This window comes from Gopherus flavomarginatus, chromosome 12 (assembly GCF_025201925.1).
Source record: "Gopherus flavomarginatus isolate rGopFla2 chromosome 12, rGopFla2.mat.asm, whole genome shotgun sequence".
NCBI classification, from domain to species: domain Eukaryota; kingdom Metazoa; phylum Chordata; order Testudines; family Testudinidae; genus Gopherus; species Gopherus flavomarginatus.
Genome location: NC_066628.1, coordinates 13,242,541 through 13,262,985, shown reverse-complemented (window position 1 = coordinate 13,262,985; position 20,445 = coordinate 13,242,541). Strand labels below are relative to the sequence as shown.

At 56.9% G+C, this 20,445-nt stretch overlaps 1 protein-coding gene across 1 annotated transcript; it reads right to left on the bottom strand.

The window, feature by feature from the left end:
* Positions 1-114: 114 nt before the first annotated feature.
* CCDC105 (coiled-coil domain containing 105) lies at positions 115-10,899 on the bottom strand. The gene is made up of 7 exons (XM_050920405.1): positions 10,345-10,899; positions 8,841-8,945; positions 7,570-7,768; positions 6,991-7,157; positions 4,372-4,467; positions 917-1,030; positions 115-315 (listed from the first exon to the last, which is right to left on the bottom strand). Exons 1-7 carry the CDS (start codon positions 10,897-10,899, stop codon positions 115-117), a joined length of 1,437 nt encoding a protein of 478 aa, XP_050776362.1.
* Between the last annotated feature and the right edge of the window lie 9,546 nt (positions 10,900-20,445).

Here is a 20,445-nt window from a genome sequence, read left to right as displayed (position 1 = left end):
CCTCAACCTGCCCCACTTCAGGCCCCGCATTCCCCTCTCCCCGGTGGAGTAACACTTTTGGGCAGGTCAAAGGTCTCTGGGATTTTATTCTCATGCTCTGGCTATGGGGGCCCCCTAGGAGCAGCGCAGCTGGCAGGCCTCCACCAGGCTGCTGCGGGGGTGCATGCAGCGGCGGCGCAGGCGCTGTACGCTGGCATCCACGTGGAAGCCTGTCTGCTTGTCACGGATGGAGGCGTGCAGGTGCCGCTGGGTGGCCTGCATCTGCTGCACATTGGCTGCCGCCTTCTGCATGGAGCGCTCCAGATGCATGCTGCCCTGGGGGAAGGACAGGCGGACAGGAAACACCATCACCTCCCAGCAGCCAGGTGAGGTACCCCGGCCTAGCTACACCTCACCCCTACGAGCCAGGCAAAGCCACCCCTCCTCCAGCAACACTGTCACCCCCCTGTAGCAGGGTGAGGTACCCCTACCAAGCAGCGCTGTCACCCCTACAGCCATCACAGCCAGGCAAGGTACCCCCACTCAGCAACACCGTCACCCCCCTATGGCTGGGGAAGGTATCTCTGCCAACCAATGCTGTCACTCCTACAGCCATTGCAGCCAGGCAAGGTATCCGCACTCAGCAACACAATCATCCCCTACAGCCGGGCAAGATATCCCCATCCAGTAACCCCATATAGCTGGGCAAGGTACCCTCAACCAGCAACACCATCACTCCTGAAAGCCCCTTCAGCTGTGCAAGGTTCCCTTGCCCAGAAAGACCATCATCCCTATAGCCATCCCAGCAATGCAAGGTACCCCCATCCGGCAACACCATCACCACTCTACAGCCATCACAACTGGGCAAAGTACCCCCAGATTGGCAACATCGCCACTCCCTACATCCATACCAGTGGGTGCGACCCCTGGAACTTACCTGGGTGAGGATCTGGGCCTCAGGCAGTTGGGTTCCCACATGGCGCTGGTACACCCGCACCAGGGGCCGTGTCAGCTTCTCCCGTGCCTCCAGGTACTGGCTGGACTTAGGGCCCTAGAACAATGCAGCAGGGGTCAGAGCAGGGCAGCCTCACCTGGAGGAGCCCCCTCCACCCCCAGCCAGTCCCTTCTTCCCCTGCCTATCCCCCGGCTGCCCCCCAGCCAGTCTCCACTTCCCCTGCCCATCCCCCGGGTGGCCCCAGCTGGCCCCTTCTTCCCTGCCTATCTCCTGGGTGCCCCCAGCTGGTCCCTTCTTCCTCTGCCTATCCCCCAGCTGCTGCCAGCCAGTCTCCTCTTCCCCAGCCCCCATTCCCCGGGTGCCCCCAGCTGGCCCCTTCTTCCCTGCCCACCCCCCCAGCAAAGTGTCTCATAGACTCATAGACTCATAGGTCAGAAGGGACCAATATGATCATCTAGTCTGACCTCCTGCACAAGGCAGGCCACAGAACCCTACCCATCCACTTTTATAACAACCCCTAACCCAGGACTGAGTTATTGAAATCCTCAAAACTGGTTTGAAGACCTCAAGCTGCAGAGAATTCACCAGCAAGCGACCCATGCCCCACGCTGCAGAGGAAGGCGAAAAACCTCCAGGGCCCCTGCCAATCCGCCCTGGAGGAAAATTCCTTCCCGACCCCAAATATGGCGATCAGCTAAACCCTGAGCATGTGGGCAAGACTCACCAGCCAGCACCCAAGAAGGAATTCTCTGCAGTAACTCAGTTCCCATCCCATCCAACATCTCCCCGCAGACCATTGAGCAGACTTATCTGGTGATAATCCAAGATCAATTGCCCAAATTAAACTATCCTATCATAACATCCCCTCCATATCTTAGTCTTGAAGCCAGATAAGTCTTTTGCCCCCACTACTTCCCTCGGAAGGCTGTTCCAAAACTTCACTCCCCTAATGGTTAGAAACCTTCGTCTAATTTCAAGTCTAAACTTCCTAATATCCAGTTTGTACCCATTCGTCCTCGTGCCTACATTAGTACTAAACTTAAATAATTCCTCTCCCTCCCTAACGTTAACCCCCCTGATATATTTATATAGAGCAAGCATATCCCCCCGCATCCTTCTTTTGGCCAGGCTAAACAAGCCAAGCTCTTTGAGTCTCCTTTCATAAGGCAGGTTTTCCATTCCTCGGATCATCCTAGTAGCCCATCTCTGGACCTGTTCCAGTTTGAATTCATCCTTCTTGAACATGGGACACCAGAACTGCACACAATATTCCAGATGGGGTCTCACCAGCGCCTTATATAACAGTACTAACACCTCCTTATCCTTGCTGGAAATACCTCGCCTAATGCATCCTAAAATCGCATTTGCTTTTTTAACAGCCATATCACATTGGCGGCTCATAGTCATCCTGCTATCGACCAATACCCCAAGGTCCTTCTCCTCCTCTGTCGCTTCCAACTGATGCGTCCCCAACGTATATCTAAAATTCTTATTATTAATCCCTAAGTGCATGACCTTGCACTTTTCATTATTGTATTTCATCCTATTACTATTACTCCAGTTTACAAGGTGGTCCAGATCTTCCTGAATAGTATCCCTGTCCTTCTCCGTGTTAGCAATACCCCCCAACTTTGTGTCATCCGCAAACTTTATTAGCACATTCCCGCTCTTTGTGCCAAGGTCAGTAATAAAAAGGTTAAATAAGATCGGTCCCAAAACCGATCCTTGAGGGACTCCACTAGTAACCTCCTTCCAGCCTGACAGTTCACCCTTCAATACGACCCGCTGGAGTCTCCCCTTTAACCAGTTCCTTATCCACCTTACAACTTTCATATTCATCCCCATCTTTTCCAATTTAACTAACAGTTCCCCATGTGGAACCGTGTCAAACGCTTTACTGAAATCGAGGTAAATTAGATCTACCACATTTCCTTTATCTAAGTAATCCGTCACCTTCTCAAAGAAGGAGATCAGATTGGTTTGGCACGATCTACCTTTAGTAAATCCATGTTGCAATTCGTCCCAATTACGATTGACCTCTATGTCCTTAACTACTTTCTCCCTTAAAATTTTTTCCAAGACCTTACATACTACAGAAGTCAAGCTAACAGGCCTATAATTACCCGGATCACTTTTATTCCCTTTCTTAAAAATAGGGACTACGTTAGCAATCCTCCAGTCGTACGGCACAACCCCCGAGTTTATTGATTGCTTAAAAATTCTCGCTAACAGGCTCGCAATTTCACGCGCCAGTTCCTTTAATATCCTCAGATGGAGATTGTCCGGGCCCTCCGATTTTCTCCCGTTAAGCTGTTCAAGTTTGGCCTCTACCTCAGTTGCGGTAATATCCACCTCCATATCCACATTCCCGTTTATCATCCCTCCATCATCGCTAAACTCCTCACTAGTCTTATTAAAAACTGAGGCAAAGTACTTATTTAGATATTGGGCCATGCCTAGGTTATCCTTAACCTCCATTCCATCCTCAGTGTATAGCGGCCCCACTTCTTCTTTCTTTGTTTTCTTCTTATTTATGTCGCTGTAGAACCTTTTACTATTGGTTTTGATTCCCTTTGCAAGGTCCAGTTCAATGCGGCTTTTAGCCTTCCTCACTTTATCCCTACATGTTCTGACCTCACCAAGGTAGCTTCCCTTGCTAATCCCGCCTTTCTTCCACTCCCTGTAAGCTTTCTGCTTTCTCCTAATCCCCTCTCTGAGTTGCTTGCTCATCCAGCTTGGCCTACAACTCCTGCCCATGGTTTTTTTCCCCTTTCTTGGGATGCAGGCTTCTGACAATTTCTGCAGCTGTGACTAAGCAGGCCTCAAGTTTCACTATATAAACTGGGGTCCAAAAGGAAGTTCTTTGGGAACCAACTCCAGGACCCAGCCCAAGAACAGAGCTGCCAGACCTCAACACTCCCTGCCAATGATGTGGTCACAACCTGTAGTTCCCCCAGATGACCTGATCCTGATGGGCCATCAAGAAAAGTTCATCTTGTTGGGAGTGGTGAGCGTTGTATGTGTAGTGTTTGCATTCTGGTTTGTGGTGATTGTTAATAAATAGAGGTTACATAGGATAGTACTGTGTAGGGCTCCTTCACTGGTAAAAGAGCCTGTAAACCCTTCAAAAATTAAGCCCTGAGTCCACAGAGAAAGGATGTTTGCCTGGAGCCCACAGAGGGGTAAAGTTAGGTGCCTTTTGTCTGGAGCCCTAGGAACTGGGAAAGGGTCGGGGTGCCTAAATAAAGAGGGTTAAGCCTTGAGCCCTAGGAACTGGGTAAAGGTGGGTGCCCTAGAGGGTGTGAGTAACAGAGAATTTTAGCGGGTAACACCCCTGCCCACCCCCTAGCAGTGTTACTCCCCGCCTGCCCCCAGCTGAGCCCTGCCTGCCCTCCCAGCAGAGGGTCATCCCCCTAACCCCCTCCACCCCTACTCACCATGGTCATGCCCTGGGTGATGTCCAGCTCCCCGTGGAAGCGCTGGCAGCGGTTCAGGGTGCTGCGCATGCCCCCCAAAGCCATGTAGAGACGCTCCTGGCCGGCGAGGGAACACAGAATGAGGCGTGGGGAGCACGCTGGGTCCCTGCAGGGATGGGTCACCCCACCCCTCAACCCCCAGGTTTGGGGACCACACCAGAGACCTTCCCCCTTGGCCTGTAGGTGGGGCCTGAATGCCCCCACCGTGGCCTCCCAGTGTGGGTGGGGCATAATCAGTCCTTTAGTGTGCCATCCCCTGTCCCAGCAGTGCGGATCTAGGCCTGTGGATCTGATATAGGGATGGGGGCATGAGGGCAGGGTGGAGCAGGGGCAGTGGGGCTGGTATAGAGCTGTCTATGGGGATGAGGGGGAGTGGGGCAGGGGCAGTGGGACTGGTATAGAGCTGGGGGATGGGGAAGTGTGGGGCAGGGGCTATGGGTCTGGTATAGAGATGGGAGGATGAAGGGAGCCTGAAGAAGGGGCTGTGGGTCTGATATAGATCTGGGAGGATGGGGGAACATGGTGCAGGGGCTGTGGGTTGGGTATGGGGACAGGGTGAGCAGGGGCAGGGGCTGTGGGTCTGGTGTAGAGCTGGGGGGGATGGGCAGAGAATGGGGCAGGGACTGTGGGTCTGGTATAGAGCTGAGGGGATGGGGGGAACATGGGGCAAGGGCTGTGGGTCTGGTATAGAGCTGGGGGGATGGGGGAGTGTGGGGCAGGGGCTGTGGATCTGGTATAGAGCTAGGGGGATAGGGTAGTGTGGGGCAGGGGCTGTGGATCTGGTATAGAGCTGGGGGGTTGGGGGAGTGTTGGGCAGGGGCTGTGGGTTTGGTATAGAGCTGGGGGGATGGGGGAAACATGGGGCAGGGGCTGTGGGCAGGGGCAGGGGCTGTGGGTCTAGTATAGAGCTGGGGCGATGTGGGAGTGTGGGACAGGGGCTGTGGGTCTGGTATAGAGCTGGGGGGATGGGGGAGTGTGGGGCAGGGGCTGTGGGTCTGGTATAGAACTGGGCGCATGGTGCTAGCGTGAGGTATGGGCTGTGGGGCTGATATAGGGATGGGGGAATGTGGGGCAGGGGGTCCCCCAGCCAGGCTGAAAGCCCCACTGGTTTAGGGGCTCTGGGTGATTTATGGGGCAGCTATGAGGAAGTGGGAATTTTCTGTTATAGTTTTATGATGTCTGCGTGTGCCTCAGTGTCTCCTCACTTGCGCAGGGCTCCTGGGGGCGGGGCAGGGCTGGACTGTTGGTTCTCTGGACAGGTCAGTCTGAATGAGGCCTGGCTGAACTGGCCCAGGCTGACCCCGGCTCAGTGGCAAACGCACCTGGACAAGGGGAAGCCAATTGCCCAGCCATGCACCTAGTGCCCAGCCCCCGACTCTGTGCAGGGAGGCTGAGCACATACTGGGCTCTCCAGCAGAGAACAAGGCTGGAGCCCAGGGGATCTGTCTAGGAAGCAGAGCTGCCAACGGGGTGGGGGTGGGGGCAAAGAGGGCAATTTCCCAGGGGCCTGGGCATTTGAAAAGGGCTCCTAGGCATGGCAGCGTGGTACTGGCGGCCAGGGCAGGGGCGCAATGATGGGTTCCATAGCAGGCAGGGGCAGGGGCAGGAGGAGGAATGAGGTTCTTTGGGGGGCAGCATGCAAGGGGACAGGGGCAAGAGGAAGGGTTCCATGGAGGGTGGGCAGCATGTGAGTGGCAGGGAGAGAGGTTCCGAGGGGGACAGAGGGCAGGGGAAGCGGTTCTGTGGGGGACAGGGGCAAGGGGAGGGGTTCCGTGGGGGCAGCATGTGGGGGAAGGGATATGGGTTCTGTGGGGGGCAGCGTGCAAGGGGCAGGGGGAAGGGTTCTGTGGAGGGAAGCATTTGGGAGGACAGGGATAGGGGGAGGAGTTCCATCGGGGACAGCTTGCGGGGGACAGGAGGATGGCTGGGGTTCTGTGGGGGTCAGCGTGCAGCATGGGAGAGAGGGGTTCCGTGGGGGACAGCGTGCCGGGGGGCAGGGAGAGGGTTGGGGTTCTGTGGAGGGCAGGGGAAGGGGTTCCGTGAGGGGCAGAGTGCAGGGGGACAGGGAGAGGGTGGAGTTCCATCGGGAGCAGTGTAGGGGGGCAGGGGGAGGGGTCTGTGGGGGGGCAGCATGGGGGGCCCTGCATGTGGAGGACAGGGCTGGTGTTCCATGGGGGGCAATGTGCGAGGGGCAGGGGGACAGGTTCCGAGATGGGCAGTGTGCAGGGGCAGGGGGAGGTGGAGGTATTTTGTGGGGGGGCAGGGGAGGGGTTCCATGGAGGACTCTGGGGGGGGCAGGAGGAGGGGTGAGGTTCCGTGGGGTGCAATGTGGAGGGCACAGAGGCAGGGGGATGGGTTTTGTGGGGGGCAGCATGCGGGAGGGGGCAGGGAAAGTGTTCCATGGGGGTTAGTGTGCAGGCAGGGGCAAAGGCAGGGGGAGAGCAGTGTGCAGGGGCTGAGGAAAGGGTGGGGGTACGTAGGGGGTAGCATGCTGGGGGGCAGGCATTGCGTGGGGCACAGTGTGCAGGAGTTCTGGGAGGGCAGTGTGTAGGGGGCAGGGAGCATGCCTTGCCCCCATACCTTGAGCGCCAGAGTCTCGTCCATCTTGCGCTGCAGGCTGCCATCTAAAGCCGCCTGGGCCTGGTGGCGCGAGGCCATGACCTGGGCTGTGGCTGCCTTGAGCGTGGCCAGCACCTCCTTGGAGCGCAGGGTCAGGCACCGTGCCTCCTCAATGGCCGCCGCGCACTCTGGGGGGACATGGAGTCAGAACTGCCTCAGTGAGGCTGGGCTTAGAAGTGGGGTGCAATCGGGGTACTCATGGGCTGAGGGGGGCTGAGTGGAGTGGGAGGTCCCTAGGGGTATACAGGGGATGTGGGGGCTCTTGGGGGGCTGAGTGGGGGGGGTGAGTGAGGTGGGGGTCCCTGGGAGTATGCATGGGCTGAGGCGGGCTGAGTGAAGAGTGGTCTCCGGGGATACATGGGGTCTCTGGAGGGTCTGTGGGAGGGGTCCCTGGGATAAGGTGGGGGATAGGCCATACCTGGCATGTAGGGACCAACGGGGCTGGGCTCATGAGTGGGGGCTAATGGTGGTACACAGGGGATGAGGGGGGCTCTGGGAGGGCTGTGGGGGGTCCCTGGGGTGGGGCGGGCCAGGCCATACCTGGTGTGTAGGGCCCGACAGGGCTGGGCTCTGGGGTGGGGTTCCTCACTACGAAGGGGGACGAGGGCCGGCTCAGGCTGAGCCAGGACTCGCGCTCGGCCTCCAGCAGCACCATGCGCAGCGGCTGCCCCAGCAGCTCCAGCACCTGTCCCCGCTCCTGACACAGCATGCTTAGAGTGTGCTGGCACTTGCCCAGCGCCTGGCATGGAGGACATGGGTCAGTGTGCTCCCCACACCCTCAAACCCTGACACTCGCCCCGTGCCTGGCATGGGGAACAGGGGTCAATGTATCCCCCACACCCCTCACTCCCCACATCTGCCCAGGGCCTGGCACAGGAAACACAGGTCAGTGTGTCCCCCACACCTGCCCAGTTCGTGCCAGAGAGTGTGCCAGTGTGAGTGCCCAGCTCAGAGACAGATGTGGGCAGAGGGACCAATCTCTGCAGTGCCTTTCTCGCACGTAACTGTGGAGGGCCCAGAAGGGCAAGGGGGAAGACATGGAAAGGGGGGGGTGGAACCTGGGCAGGGCGGGGTGGAAAGAGAGACATGGGGCAATCCCTGGGATGGAGAAGGCTCTGGGGGCAAGGCAGCCTGACCGTAGGGCAGGCTGGCGAGCCCAGCGCGGGACAGAGCAGGGGACTCAAGACAGGCCAGCAGGGGACGGCCTGAGGGGGCGCAGGTTGGGCTGAGCTGCTCCCTTTGGGATGGGATTTGGTGGGGGGTGCCAGGGCAGCCCAGTGAGAGCGGCAAATGGGGAGACACCAGCAGGGATCTGGCACGTCAGGCGCCCAGGGGAGGGGCCGGCGCTCAGGCTGTGATGGGAAGACGCCCCAGTAGGTAGCATGGGCAGGGTAGACAGCCCCAATCTGTCATTACGGGGTTCCTAGGCTGCGGCCTAGAGGGGAGTGGGCTCCCTGCCAGCCACCACGGAGATGACAGTACTCCTGGCCCTGAAATAGTAGGCTAAGGGCTGCTGGCGTCCCACTGAGAAGGGTCCCCAGCTCCAGCACCTGGCCCAGTGCCCCAGGGGGTCCAGAGTGGCACATTGGACTGTGGGTTGCTGGGCTTTTCAGTGCCCAGGATGGAGTGCTGAGTACGCCGCGGAGCCCTGGGGACCCAGCAGAAGAAGGAACTGGTAGCCCAGCCCCAAAGGGGCATGCTGGCAGGGATGGCAATCCCCCGACACACCTGCCCACCCACTGCCAGATCGACCAGGCAGTGCCCAGGCATCTAGTTGCTGTCTAGGCCTTTGGTCCCCACTCCAGCCCCACCTTCAGGTGTGCCTCCGACATGTCCATGTCCCTCTCCAACTCCACCTTCAGCCTCTGCAGCTCCTTGCGTTCCCACCGCAGCAGTGCATCCACTTGGTCTGGGGCCTGCGCCACAGGGGGATGAGCAGAGACGGGGCAGAATGAACGCTTAGCCCCCAGCAATGCCAGCCATTGCAGGCTTGGTGCTGGCCGCACTGGTGGGACCTGGGCTGGGAGCGGGGTTGGGTGTGTGTGGTGGGGATACGGGGCAGGGAGGATAGGTGTGGGGGTACCACCTGCTCTGTGGTGGAGGGTGTCCACGAGTGGCCGTGCTCGGGGGTGTGTGAGTGTGAGGAATATGGGGAGGATGGTAAACTCTCATCTGCTAAGTGGGGACTGTGCTGGGGGAGGATGTGGGGTGCATGGGAGGGATATGGGGTCCATGGGGCTCTCACCTGCTCTGTGTGGGGGCATTGTCGGTGCCTGTGACAGGTTGTGATGGGGGGTGATGGGGCATAGGGAGTGGATAAATAGTGTGTGGTGAAATATGGGGACTTCTCACTAGTTTGATAGGGGATTGGTCCTGGTGCCTGGCCATGATGGGAGGTGGTGGGGCACAGTGGGGGATATGCAACATGGTGGTATCTGGGGCATGGGGGGGCACAGGGGGTGGGGGGCTTTCACTGGCACAGTGTGGAGCTAATGCCTGCACGTAGCCCTGTGGGTATGATATGGGGCACAGGGGGCTCTCACCTGCTCAGTGGGGGGGGGGTCAGCCGGGGTCAGCCATTGCCAGCACCTGCCCATGCTGGGGGAGTGGCATCACTTGGGGGAATACCGGGTCTATTGGGGATATGGGGGATGTCACCTGCTGGTGCCTGTGTCTGGGGGAACTGGGAGGCCATGGAGTGCTGGGGCTATGGGGCATGGGAGGGATACAGGGCAGGATATGGAGTGTGAGGGGAATGGTGAGTGGTGAGATATGAGGTGGGGGCTGTCACCTGCTCAGTAGGGGTGGGGGTGTCAATGCTGGCATCCGGCCACGCTGGTGGATGATGGGCATGGGGGGGGCAATATTGGGTGTGGGTGGATCTGGGATCTGGGGGAGCTCTCACCTGCTTGGTGGAGAACCAGTGCCCACGTCTGGATAGAGTGTGGATAAGGGGTGCGGAGAATATGGGGCACAGGGGATATGGAGCATATGGGGATACAAGTTATTGGAGCTCCCACCTGCCTGATGGGAGGCTGGTGCCCATGCCTGGGTGTGCTGGGGGGTTATGGGATATGGGGGATACAGGGTGCAGGGGGATAGAGGGCACAGAGGAAATGGGGTGCAGGTATATAGGGGGGCTCTCACCTGCTCGGCTGGGGACTGGTGCCCACACCTGACCATGCTGGGGGGATACGGGACATGGGGGATACAGGGTGCAAGGGGATAGAGGGCACAGGGGATATGGGGCATGGAGGGATAGAGGGCACAGACAGGGAAATGGTGTGCGGGGGGATACGAGGCGTGGGCTCTCACCTGCTCAGCTGGGGGCCGGTGCCCACGCACTAGGGCACTCTGCTGGTTGGTGAGCAGCGCGGTGCGCACCTTGGCCAGGGCAGCATCAAGGCGCTGGCGTGCCAAGTTGAGGCGCTTGGCCTGCTCGTTGAGCTCAGTGAGCGCCTGGTGCAGCCGGCTGACCACCAGGCGCACAGCGCTGGCATAGCGGGCAGCCAGCCCATTGCTCTGGCTGGCGCAGTGGTCCCGGAAGCAGGGCAGGGGCAGCTGGCTCACCCAGGGTGGGGGCTTCATCTTGCTCTTCCACAGTGTGATGCCCGGCCCCTCGGGCGGCTTCTCCAGCATCTCACCAGCCTCCGTCACATCCAGCTTGAAGCGCCAGCCCTGAAGCCGTCTGCGGCGCTCATAGGGTGTCTCCTGAGGCTGGCCTGGGGGGTGCAGTGGGCGCCACTGTGCCAGAGCCTCCCGCCAGCAGCGCCCCCGCAGCTGGTGCGCTGCCTGCACCGTGGCCTTGGCCTCATTGCGCCAGGCCTCCGGGCCTGCCCGGCCCCGCAGCAGCTCAGCAGGTGGCCCCATGGCCGAGCTGGAGGGAAAAGAGGGGTCAATACCTCCTGGCTTGAGGGACCCCCTCTGACACAGACAGCCAGGGTCCTGAGCCCCGCCCCTCGTCCCCTTCAAGGTGCCTTCGAGCCTGGGACCACCCAGCTCAGGGTTACTCCAGCCCCACAGTGTGTGAATGGGTCTGACACAGGGAAGGGGATTCTGGGCTGCCTAGGCCTATGGGTCAGATCCAGGCACCAGGAAGAGATGGGGGGATAAGGGGCTAGCTACCTGGTGGGTCAGATCTGGGGGCAGGGAGGGGTGGGTGGAATAGGGGACTGGCTGGCCCCTGGGTCAGACCTTGGGGACAGGGAGCGGCTGGGGACTAGGGGTGTGGCTGCTCCATGGTCAGAGCAGGGAGAGGTGGGGGCTGGGGGGCTGGCTGCCCCATGGTGTCTCTCCCTGCCTGTGAGGAGCTTTCCTGCTTGATGTGGGATCAGGCTGAACCCGGCTGCCTGTGCCAGATCCTCCAAGGCACCCGCTTCCCTCCTCGCCTGCACCCTATCGGGGTCTGTGCCTCACTGTGGAGATGGTTGCCATGGCAGCGGGTACTCGCCTCACAATGCCTCTGTTCCATGCGGTTGTATGTGGGGGGGGATCCCGTATCACATGGCCTGGAGGGAAAAGGAGGTGCCATGGGGGGATCAAACCCTCTGAGCCAGCGGGGAGCAGATAGATAGGATTTTGCCTCTGGCACTGGGCCCGATCCTCGTGAGGGAGCTGCGGGGCTGAGCAGTGTCTCTCCAGGACAAGGGGTTGGAGTGACACTACTGCTGCCAGCGGGGGGAGAGCTTCTGTGCACACAGTGCACAAGCAAGGACAGCCTGGGCTACCCTCCCTAGTGCCCCTAAACCTCATCCCTGAAGGGCATCAAGGATTGACTGTGAACGGGCCAACCAGTTGGCATGGTGGCCAGGCGCCAGCAAGGACATATGCAATGAAGTATCTACATGTGAACATTGCAGAACTAACAGACCAGCACAACACAATACCACCTTCCAGCCAGGCCTTGGAAGAGATTGGCTGCAGATTTATGCAGATTCAGAGGACCTGCTTGGCATGGACTATTTTTCCAGGTATATAGAAATAATGTACTTGAAAGTCACATCAGGTTACAGTGTTACTGAGAAACTGAACTGTGCTTTTGTTCAGTTTGGTGAGCAAAAGCAGACAACTGAGCACAATTCACTGCAGTGGAATTCAAGTAATTCCAAATAAAATAGGATTTTGATCACATTACTAGCAGCCCAGATTACCCACGAGTGGAGATGCTAAGAGAAATGTACAGACAGCCAAGAAAATCTGATAGCAGGAAGATCCATTCCTTGCTCTCCTGAGCCACAGATCAACACCAACAGCAGCTACTGGATGCAGTCCAGCACAACTCCTGAAGGGAAGACAAGTCAAGTTCTTTTCCAAAGTCAGAACAGTAGTTCTATCTCGAAAGTGGCCAGAGATTAAGAGAGCAGCCAAATCAGATAAAAAGGCGAAAGAGTTTTTGAACACTTTTACAGCAGACATCACTCAGTTAGAGAACTGCCGGGTCTGGACTGTGTTGGCGTCAAACAGGATGGAGAACTCCAGTTTCATAAAAAGAAAGAATCCAATGCCCAGATCGTATGTGATCGAGACAGACAGGGTGAGTTCAGTAGGAACCATGGACATCTACAGTGTATACTTCAGAAAGAACAATTGGCAGAACAAACTCTACACATTAGAAGAGAGAAACTCAAGGCTTCCAGACCGATCACAGCCAGTCATTGCCACCAACGGACAAGCAGATGACCAAGCTGTTATGTGTTTGGGATGTGTAATTAGAAAGCCAGTACGATTCAGAGATACTTAACTGACTTATCACTACTGAACTTCAAAGACAATGTGATAGTGTCAATAGTGTATGGTAGGAATGTAAAATGTTAAGACGGAGATGTATTGGAATGCTAAAATGTATTACACTTATCCGCCACTAGGTGTCGCTGTGTGCAACATACTTTTTTAGGCTCACCTCAGCCACACCTGGTAGACCATTAAAGGATCTTATGGCCGACACATCTCTGGTGTGTCTCTCTGAGCCCTAGTCTACACTATGAGTATAGGTCAAATTTAGCAGCGTTAGATCGATTTAACCCTGCTTCTGTCCACACGACGAAGCCATTTTTGTTGACAAGGACTCTTAAAATCGATTTTGGTAGTTCTACCTGAAGAGGGGATTAGCGCTGAAATCGACCTTGCTGGGTCAACTTTGGGGTAGTGTGGATGCAATTTGACGATATCGGCCTCCAGGAGCTATCCCAGAGTGCTCCATTGTGACCGCTCTAGGCAGCACTCTTAACTCCAATGCACTGGCCAGGTAGACAGGAAAAGCCCCGGGAACTTTTGAATTTCATTTCCTATTTGCCCAGTGTCACAAGCTGATCAGCACAGGTGACCATGCAGATCTCATCAGCAGAGGTGGCCATGCAGTCCCAGAATCGCAGAAGAGCTCCAGCATGGACCGTATAGGAGGTACTGGATCTGATCGCTGTACGGGGAGATGAATCCATTGTGGAAGAAGGGAAAGAATTGACAAGGATTTGTAGGGGATCTTAATGCATGTCAGTTTGTTAACAAGAGTTAGGCCAGCTGTAACCCTAATGACGTGAGACTTGTAGAAGCGAGGATCGTATGAGGCGAGCAGAAAAGAACTGTGTGAGAAGTTATTATGACCTTGCACTGATAATTAAATACGTAGGCTGGCGCCCAGAAGCTGAGAAAAATAAGATAGCAGGATGGCCTATGCATAAACAAAATGCATCTGTTGCTCATCATTGTCTCTAATATTGCTTGCTATTGTCTGTAACAAAGGTATAAATGCTTGCTGTAATTGTTTACCTGTGGAGAGACCTGTCCGGGACTGGGGCAACCCAGTGTCCTAGGGCACTCCCTCTCTCAATTAATATTGCTTGAGAAATAATAAAGTATTTGATTTTGCTGCACCCAAACTAAAAGCGAGAACTGAGTTTTTCTCCAACACCGTGCTATCAGAACTCCGTTCCAAAAGATGAAATGCTGCAATATTTGAAAAAATCTCCAAGGGCACAAAGGACAGATGCTATAACAGGGACCCACAGCAGGGCCGTATGAAACTTAAGGAGCCCAGGCAAACCTGCCAAAAAAACAGAGGCAAATGGCTGCTCCAGGTCAGAGCCCCAGACATGTCACTTCTATGATGAGCTGCATGTTATTCTAGGGGGGGCCCTACAACTACCCCCTTCCCCGTGCATGGACTCCGTCAATGGACTCTCATGCAACAAGGATGAGGATTTAGGGGATGAGGAAGAGGAGGACGTTGAAGTTAGCACACAGCAAGAAAGCAGAAAAAAAGTTTTCCCCGACAGCCAGGAACTGTTTATCAGACTGCATCCACTACCCTCTCAACCTACCCAAGGCCAGCTCCATTGTATATGGTTTAAAAGCAAAAGTGTTTAATGATTAATTTGTCCTGAAGACTTGGGATGCATTCGCGGCCAGTACAGCTACTGGAAAAGTCTGTTAACATGTATGGGGATGGAGCGGAAATCCTCCAGGGACATCTCAATGAAGCTCTCTTGGATGTACTCCCACAGCCTTTGCTAAAGGTTTCTGGGAAGGGCAGCCTTATTCCGTCCTCCATGGAAGGACACTTTACCACACCAGACCAGTAGCATGTAGTCTGGAATCATTGCATAACAAAGCATGGCAGCGTATGGTTCCGGTGTTTGCTGGCATTCAAGCAACATACATTCTTTATCTCTCTGTGTTATCCTCAGGAGAGTGATATCATTCATGGTCACCTGGTTGAAATAGAGGAATTTTATTAAGGGGACGTTCAGATGTGGCTGTTCCTGCTGGGCTGTTTGCCTGTGGCGAAACAGAAATCATCCCCGCTGTTAGCCACGCGGTGGGGGGAGGAGTGAAGCTATCATCCCAGAGAATAGGGTGGGGTGGAGGGCTTTAGTTGGGTTTGTGCTGCACATTAACCCGAAAACCACAGCCCCTCCTTTTAAATTGCTGTCATGGAGTGTGGGGAGTCCGGCCCTGCACCCCTCTTCCTGGGACCCACAGTGACTCTTAGCCAGCCAGTAAAATAGAAGGTTTATTGGACAACAGGAACACAGGTTACAGCAGAGCTTGCAGGCACAGTCAGGACCCCTTCACCGAGTCCTTCTGGGCTTTCAGGGTGCTTGGATCCTAGCTAGGATACCCTGAATTCTGCCCACACAGCCCCAAGCCCAAACTCAAACTGCTTCCCTCCTGCCACTCCCTTCCTTTTGTTTCCCCTTCCCGGGCAAAGGTGTTGACCTTTCCCCTCCCTTACCTAGCTCAGGTTACAGCTCCGGCGTGGTCCATCAACTAAAGTTCTTCCCTGCTCTTCCATTCCCCACACAGACAGCCCCTACCCCATCACATCTCTCCCCGCTTCGAGACTGAACTGAGCGGGGTCACTCTGCCCAGTGACCTGGGGAAGTTCAGGGCCCCCTTTCCGGGACAACGCATCCACAATCAGGTTGGCACTTCCCTTCACATGGACCATGTCCATGTCATAGTCCTGCAGGAGCAGGCTCCACCTCAGGAGCTTGGCATTGGCTCCTTTTATCTGGTGCAGCCAGGTCAGGGGAGAGTGGTCGGTGTACACGGTGAAGTGTCGCCCAAAGAGATATGGCTCTAGCTTCTTAAGGGCCCACACCATGGCCAGGCATTTCTTCTCGATGGCCGAGTAGTTTTGCTCCTGGGATAGCAGCTTCTTGCTCAGGTACACGATGGGGTGTCTCTCCCCCTTTTTATCCTCCTGCATTAACACCACCCCTAGTCCCGTGTTTGAGGCATTGGTGAACACCATAAAGGGTTTGTCAAGATCTGGGTTTGCCAGAACTGGACCACTAACCAGAGCCTCCTTCAGAGCCCGGAAAGCCTCCTGGCACTGCTCAGTTCAGATTACCTTGTCTGGCTTCCCCTTTTTGCACAGTTCGGTGATGGGGCCGGCTATGGCACTAAAGTGGAGCACGAACCTTCGATAGTACCCCGCCATCCCAATAAAGGCTTGGACCTGCTTTTTGGTTTGGGGAGCAGGCCAGTCTCTGATTACCTCCACCTTGGCTGGTTCCGGCTTCAGGCAGCCGCTCCCCACCCGATGGCCCAGGTAAGATACTTCAGCCATCCCCACCTTGCACTTCTCAGCCTTTACGGTTAACCCAGCCTTTCGGAGTCGGTCCAGGACTTGTTGAACCTGGGACATGTGGTCCTCCCAGGTCTGGCTGAAGATGCAGATGTCGTCAATATACGCCACAGCAAAACTCTCCATCCCCCTCAGTAGCTGATCCACCAGGCGCTGGAAGGTGGTCGGTGCTCCCTTGGAGCCGAAGGGCAGGGTCAGAAACTCGTAGAGCCCCAGAGGGGTGATAAAGGCCGATTTCAGCCTGGCATCTGCGTCCAGCGGCACTTGCCAGTAGCCTTTGGTAAGATCCATAGTGGTGAGGTACCGAGCACCTCCCAGCTTGTCTAGGAGCTCGTCAGGCCTGGGCATGGGGTAGGCATCAGATACGGTGATGGCATTGAGCTTTCGATAGTCCACACAGAACCGGATTGACCCATCCTTCTTGGGGACCAGCACCACTGGCAAGGCCCAAGGGCTGGAAGACGGCTGGATCACCCCCAAAGCCAGCATGTCCCTGACCTCTCTTTCAAGATCCTGGGCAGTTTTACCAGTGACCCGAAAAGGGGAGCATCTTATAGGGGGATGTGACCCGGTCTCCACCCTGTGGACAGTCAAATTAGTGTGTCCAGGCTGGTTGGAAAACAGCTGTCGGTATAGATGCAGCACCCCTCTGATCTCAGCGTGCTGGCCCGGGGTCAGTTGATCAGAGAGGGGAATCGCCTCCAGGGCGGAACCAGCTTTTCTCCCAGGGAATAGATCCACTAAGGGGTCATCTCCCTGCCCCTCCCAATGTCCACACACGGCCAACACCACATTCCCCCTGTCATAGTATGGTTTCATCATGTTCACATGGTACACCCGATGGTGATGTGCCCGGTTTGACAGCTCCACCACATAGTTTACCTCATTCAGTTGCTTGATAACCTTGAAGGGCCCTTCCCAGGCGGCCTGGAGTTTGTTTCTCCTCACGGGGATGAGAACCATCACCTGATCCCCGGTGGCGAAGGCACGAGCCCGTGCCGTGTGGTCATACCAGACCTTCTGCCTCCTCTGGGCTCGGGCCAGATTCTCCCTGGCTAGGCCCATGAGCTCGGCCAGTCTTTCCCGGAAGGTCAGGACACACTCCACCACTGACTCTCCCTCGGGAGCGGCCTTCCCCTCCCATTCGTCCCTCATCAGGTCTAGGGGCCCCCTTACCCGCCTTCCATACAACAGTTCGAAAGGTGAAAACCCGGTAGATTCCTGGGGTACCTCCCTGTACGCGAACAGCAGGTGAGGTAAGTACTTGTCCCAATCCTGCAGGTGCTGGTTCATAAATGTTTTTAGCATCATCTTCAGCGTCCCGTTGAACCTTTCTACCAGCCCGTTGGACTGGGGGTGATATGCTGAGGCCCAGTTGTGCTGGACCCCACATTTCTGCCATAAGGACCGGAGCAGGGCCGACATGAAGTTGGACCCCTGGTCCGTTAAGACCTCCTTGGGGAACCCCACCCGGCTGAAAATTGTCAGCAGCGCATCTGCCACTGTGTCTGCTTCGATAGAGGACAAGGCCACCGCCTCGGGGTAGCGAGTGGCAAAATCCACCACCACCAGGATGTATTTCTTCCCCGACCGGGTCGTCTTGCTGAGGGGTCCCACTATGTCCATGGCCACCTTCTGGAAAGGTTCTTCTATGATGGGTAAAAGCCTCAAAGCCGCTTTCCCCTTGTCCCGGGCCTTCCCCACCCTCTGGCAGGGGTCACAGGATTGGCAGTACTGTCGGACCTGGGTAAAGACCCCAGGCCAGTAAAAGTTCTGTAGCAGCCTCTGCCTGGTGCGCTGGATTCCCTGGTGCCCTGCAAGAGGGATGTCATGGGCCAGGTACAGCAGCTTGTGAAGAAACTTCTGGGGAACCACCAGCTGCCTCCTGATCCCCCATGACTCTACTTCCCCTGGGGAATGGGGGAGCCCATTCTCGGTACAGGAAGCCCTTCTCCCACAGGAACCTCTCCTTGCAACCTCTCCTCATGGTCTGTACCGCACTAAGGTCAGCCTGGTCCCTGTGCTTCCGCAAGGAGGTATCTTTCTGCAACTCGGCCTGGAACTCAGCAGCTGGGACAGGGATGGGGACCAGCTCTCTCTTGCTGACTGGGTCTGAGGCCGCAGCCTCTCTGAACCGTGCCCCTGGGCATTCCCTGCTCCCTGGGTTAGGGTCCTGCACCTTGGGTTGAGTACCTTCCCCGTTGTCGGGGTGCAGTGCCCTTTGCCGACTCTGACTACGAGTCACGACCAGGGCACTCTGGGTGTTACTAGGCCAGTCCTCGAGGTCCCCTCCCATTAACACATCAGTGGGCAAATATCGGTGTACCCCCACATCCTTGGGGCCCTCCTTGGCCCCCCATTTCAGGTGTACCCTTGCCACGGGCACCTTGAATGGGGTCCCGCCCACGCCTATCAGGGTCAGGTAGGTGTCGGGCACCATCCGATCTGAGGCCATCACCTCGGGCCGGGCCAGCGTCACCTCTGCGCCCGTGTCCCAGTACCCAGTGACCTTCCTCCCATCTACCTCCAGGGAAACAATGCACTCTTTCCGGAGGGGCAGCCCCGCGCCCACCCGGTAAACCAAAAACCCGGAGCCTGGAGCATCCACAGGTGGTATGTTGCCAGCACCCCTTTCCTGGGAATGTAGCCCCTCCTCCGATTGGGTTTTTACCCAGTCCACCCTCTGCGGGTTGGGTCTGCTTGGTCTGTCCCTGAGCTTGGGGCACTGGGCCCGTATGTGACCTCGTTGGCCACAGCGATAGCAGCCCATGTCTCGTGGGTCCCCTTGAGTGGGTCGGAGGGACCTGACGCTGGATGTTCCCTTTTTGGGGGGGTTCTCCATAGGCCCCCTTTGGGAGGTCCCATGATGACTCTCTCTCTGCGTTGAGGCAGGCCTGCTCCTTCGAGACTCCTCCCTGCCATCCCCTGCCCGACTGTCCACAAATTGGTCGGCCAGCTGGCCTGCGTGCTGTGGGTTCTCCGGCTTCTGGTCCATCAACCACAGCCTCAAGTCGGACGGGCACTGCTCGTACAGGTGCTCCAGTATGAATAGGTCAAGGAGGTCCTCTTTAGTTTGGGCCACAGCTGTCCACTTGCGGGCATACCCCTGCGCCCGGTTGACCAGTTGTAGGTATGTGACCTCACGGATTTTACGCTGACTCTGGAACTTTTTCCGGTACATCTCAGGAGTCAGCCCAAACTCGCGGAGCAGGGCCTGTTTGAACAGTTCGTAGTCCTCTGCCTCCGCCCCTTTCAGTCGGCTGTACACCTCCACGGCTGTGGAGTACAGTAAGGGGGTGAGAACTGCGATGCTGTCTGCAGGGTCAACCCTGTGCAGCTCACAGGCATTCTCAAAGGCGTCAGGAAGGTATCTATGTCCTCCCCCTCCTTACGCCGGGGCAGCAAGTGCTTATCAAAGCTCTTTGTAGGCCTGGGTCCCCCCTCACTCACCACAGCCGGGGCCTCACTTCTCCTCAGCTGGGCCAGGTCCAGCTCATGTTTACGCTGTTTCTCCTTCTCCTCCCGCTCATGTTTACGCTGGTTCTCCTCATGTTTACGCTGGTTCTCCTTCTCCTCCCGCTCATGGTTACGCTGTTTCGCCTTCTCCTCCAGCTCTTGCCTCTTTAACTCGAGCTCCTCCCGTCTCAGCTCCCTTTCATATTCCAGCCGCATCCGCTCCACGGATGTCGAGCGTCGCCGGGAGGATCCCCTGCTGGCGGGTGAGCTTCGCCGGGAGGATCCCCTGCTGGCCAGGGGTGTCACGGTGCCCTCGGTATACACTGGGCTCCTTCTCGCCCTTCCCCTATGCCTAGGAAGCATCTGCCTGGCTGCTTCCCTCAGAGACAGGGCTCCGTTCATTCATGCGATCTCCCTCTTCCAGCTGGGCAATCAGCTGGTCCTTGCTGAGTCTCCCCGGGCGCAGCCCCCTCTGCTTGCACAGCTCCAGCAGGTCGCACTTGCACAGCTTGGCATACATCTTCCTGCTGGCCACTCACAGGCTGGGGTGCTCGCCGCTCCCCACGGTTTCCAGGGGGACCCCTAGTGCACCAGCCCTTCTTGAGGTCACCACCTCTCTGCCAGGGTCGAGCTGTAGACTCCTCCGACCCTGGGACCACTCGCTGCAATCTCCCAGGGGACCCTGTTACTGCAAAGTCCTTCTCACTGGGCACACACTCCCAGGGGTTAATCACCCCTTTGTTTTACTGCTCCCCAGTCACTTACTGCAGGAAGCGCCGTCCACGGGGTGCAGTATCTCTCGCCGCTGCCACCAGTTGTCTCGGAGTGTGGGGAGTCCAGTCCTGCACCCCTCTTCCTGGGACCCACAGTGA

What these genes read in the sequence shown, in the direction of transcription:
- CCDC105 (XM_050920405.1), bottom strand. Translation starts at nt 10,899, where the DNA reads ATGGGGCCACCTGCTGAGCTGCTGCGGGGCCGGGCAGGCCCGGAGGCC. An exon ending in ACCGGCCCCCAGCTGAGCAG is followed by an intron (nt 8,946 to 10,344) that starts GTGAGAGCCCAC and finishes CCTGTGGCGCAG; the next exon opens with GCCCCAGACCAAGTGGATGC. An exon ending in TGTCGGGCCCTACACACCAG is followed by an intron (nt 7,158 to 7,569) that starts GTATGGCCTGGC and finishes ATGTCCCCCCAG; the next exon opens with AGTGCGCGGCGGCCATTGAG.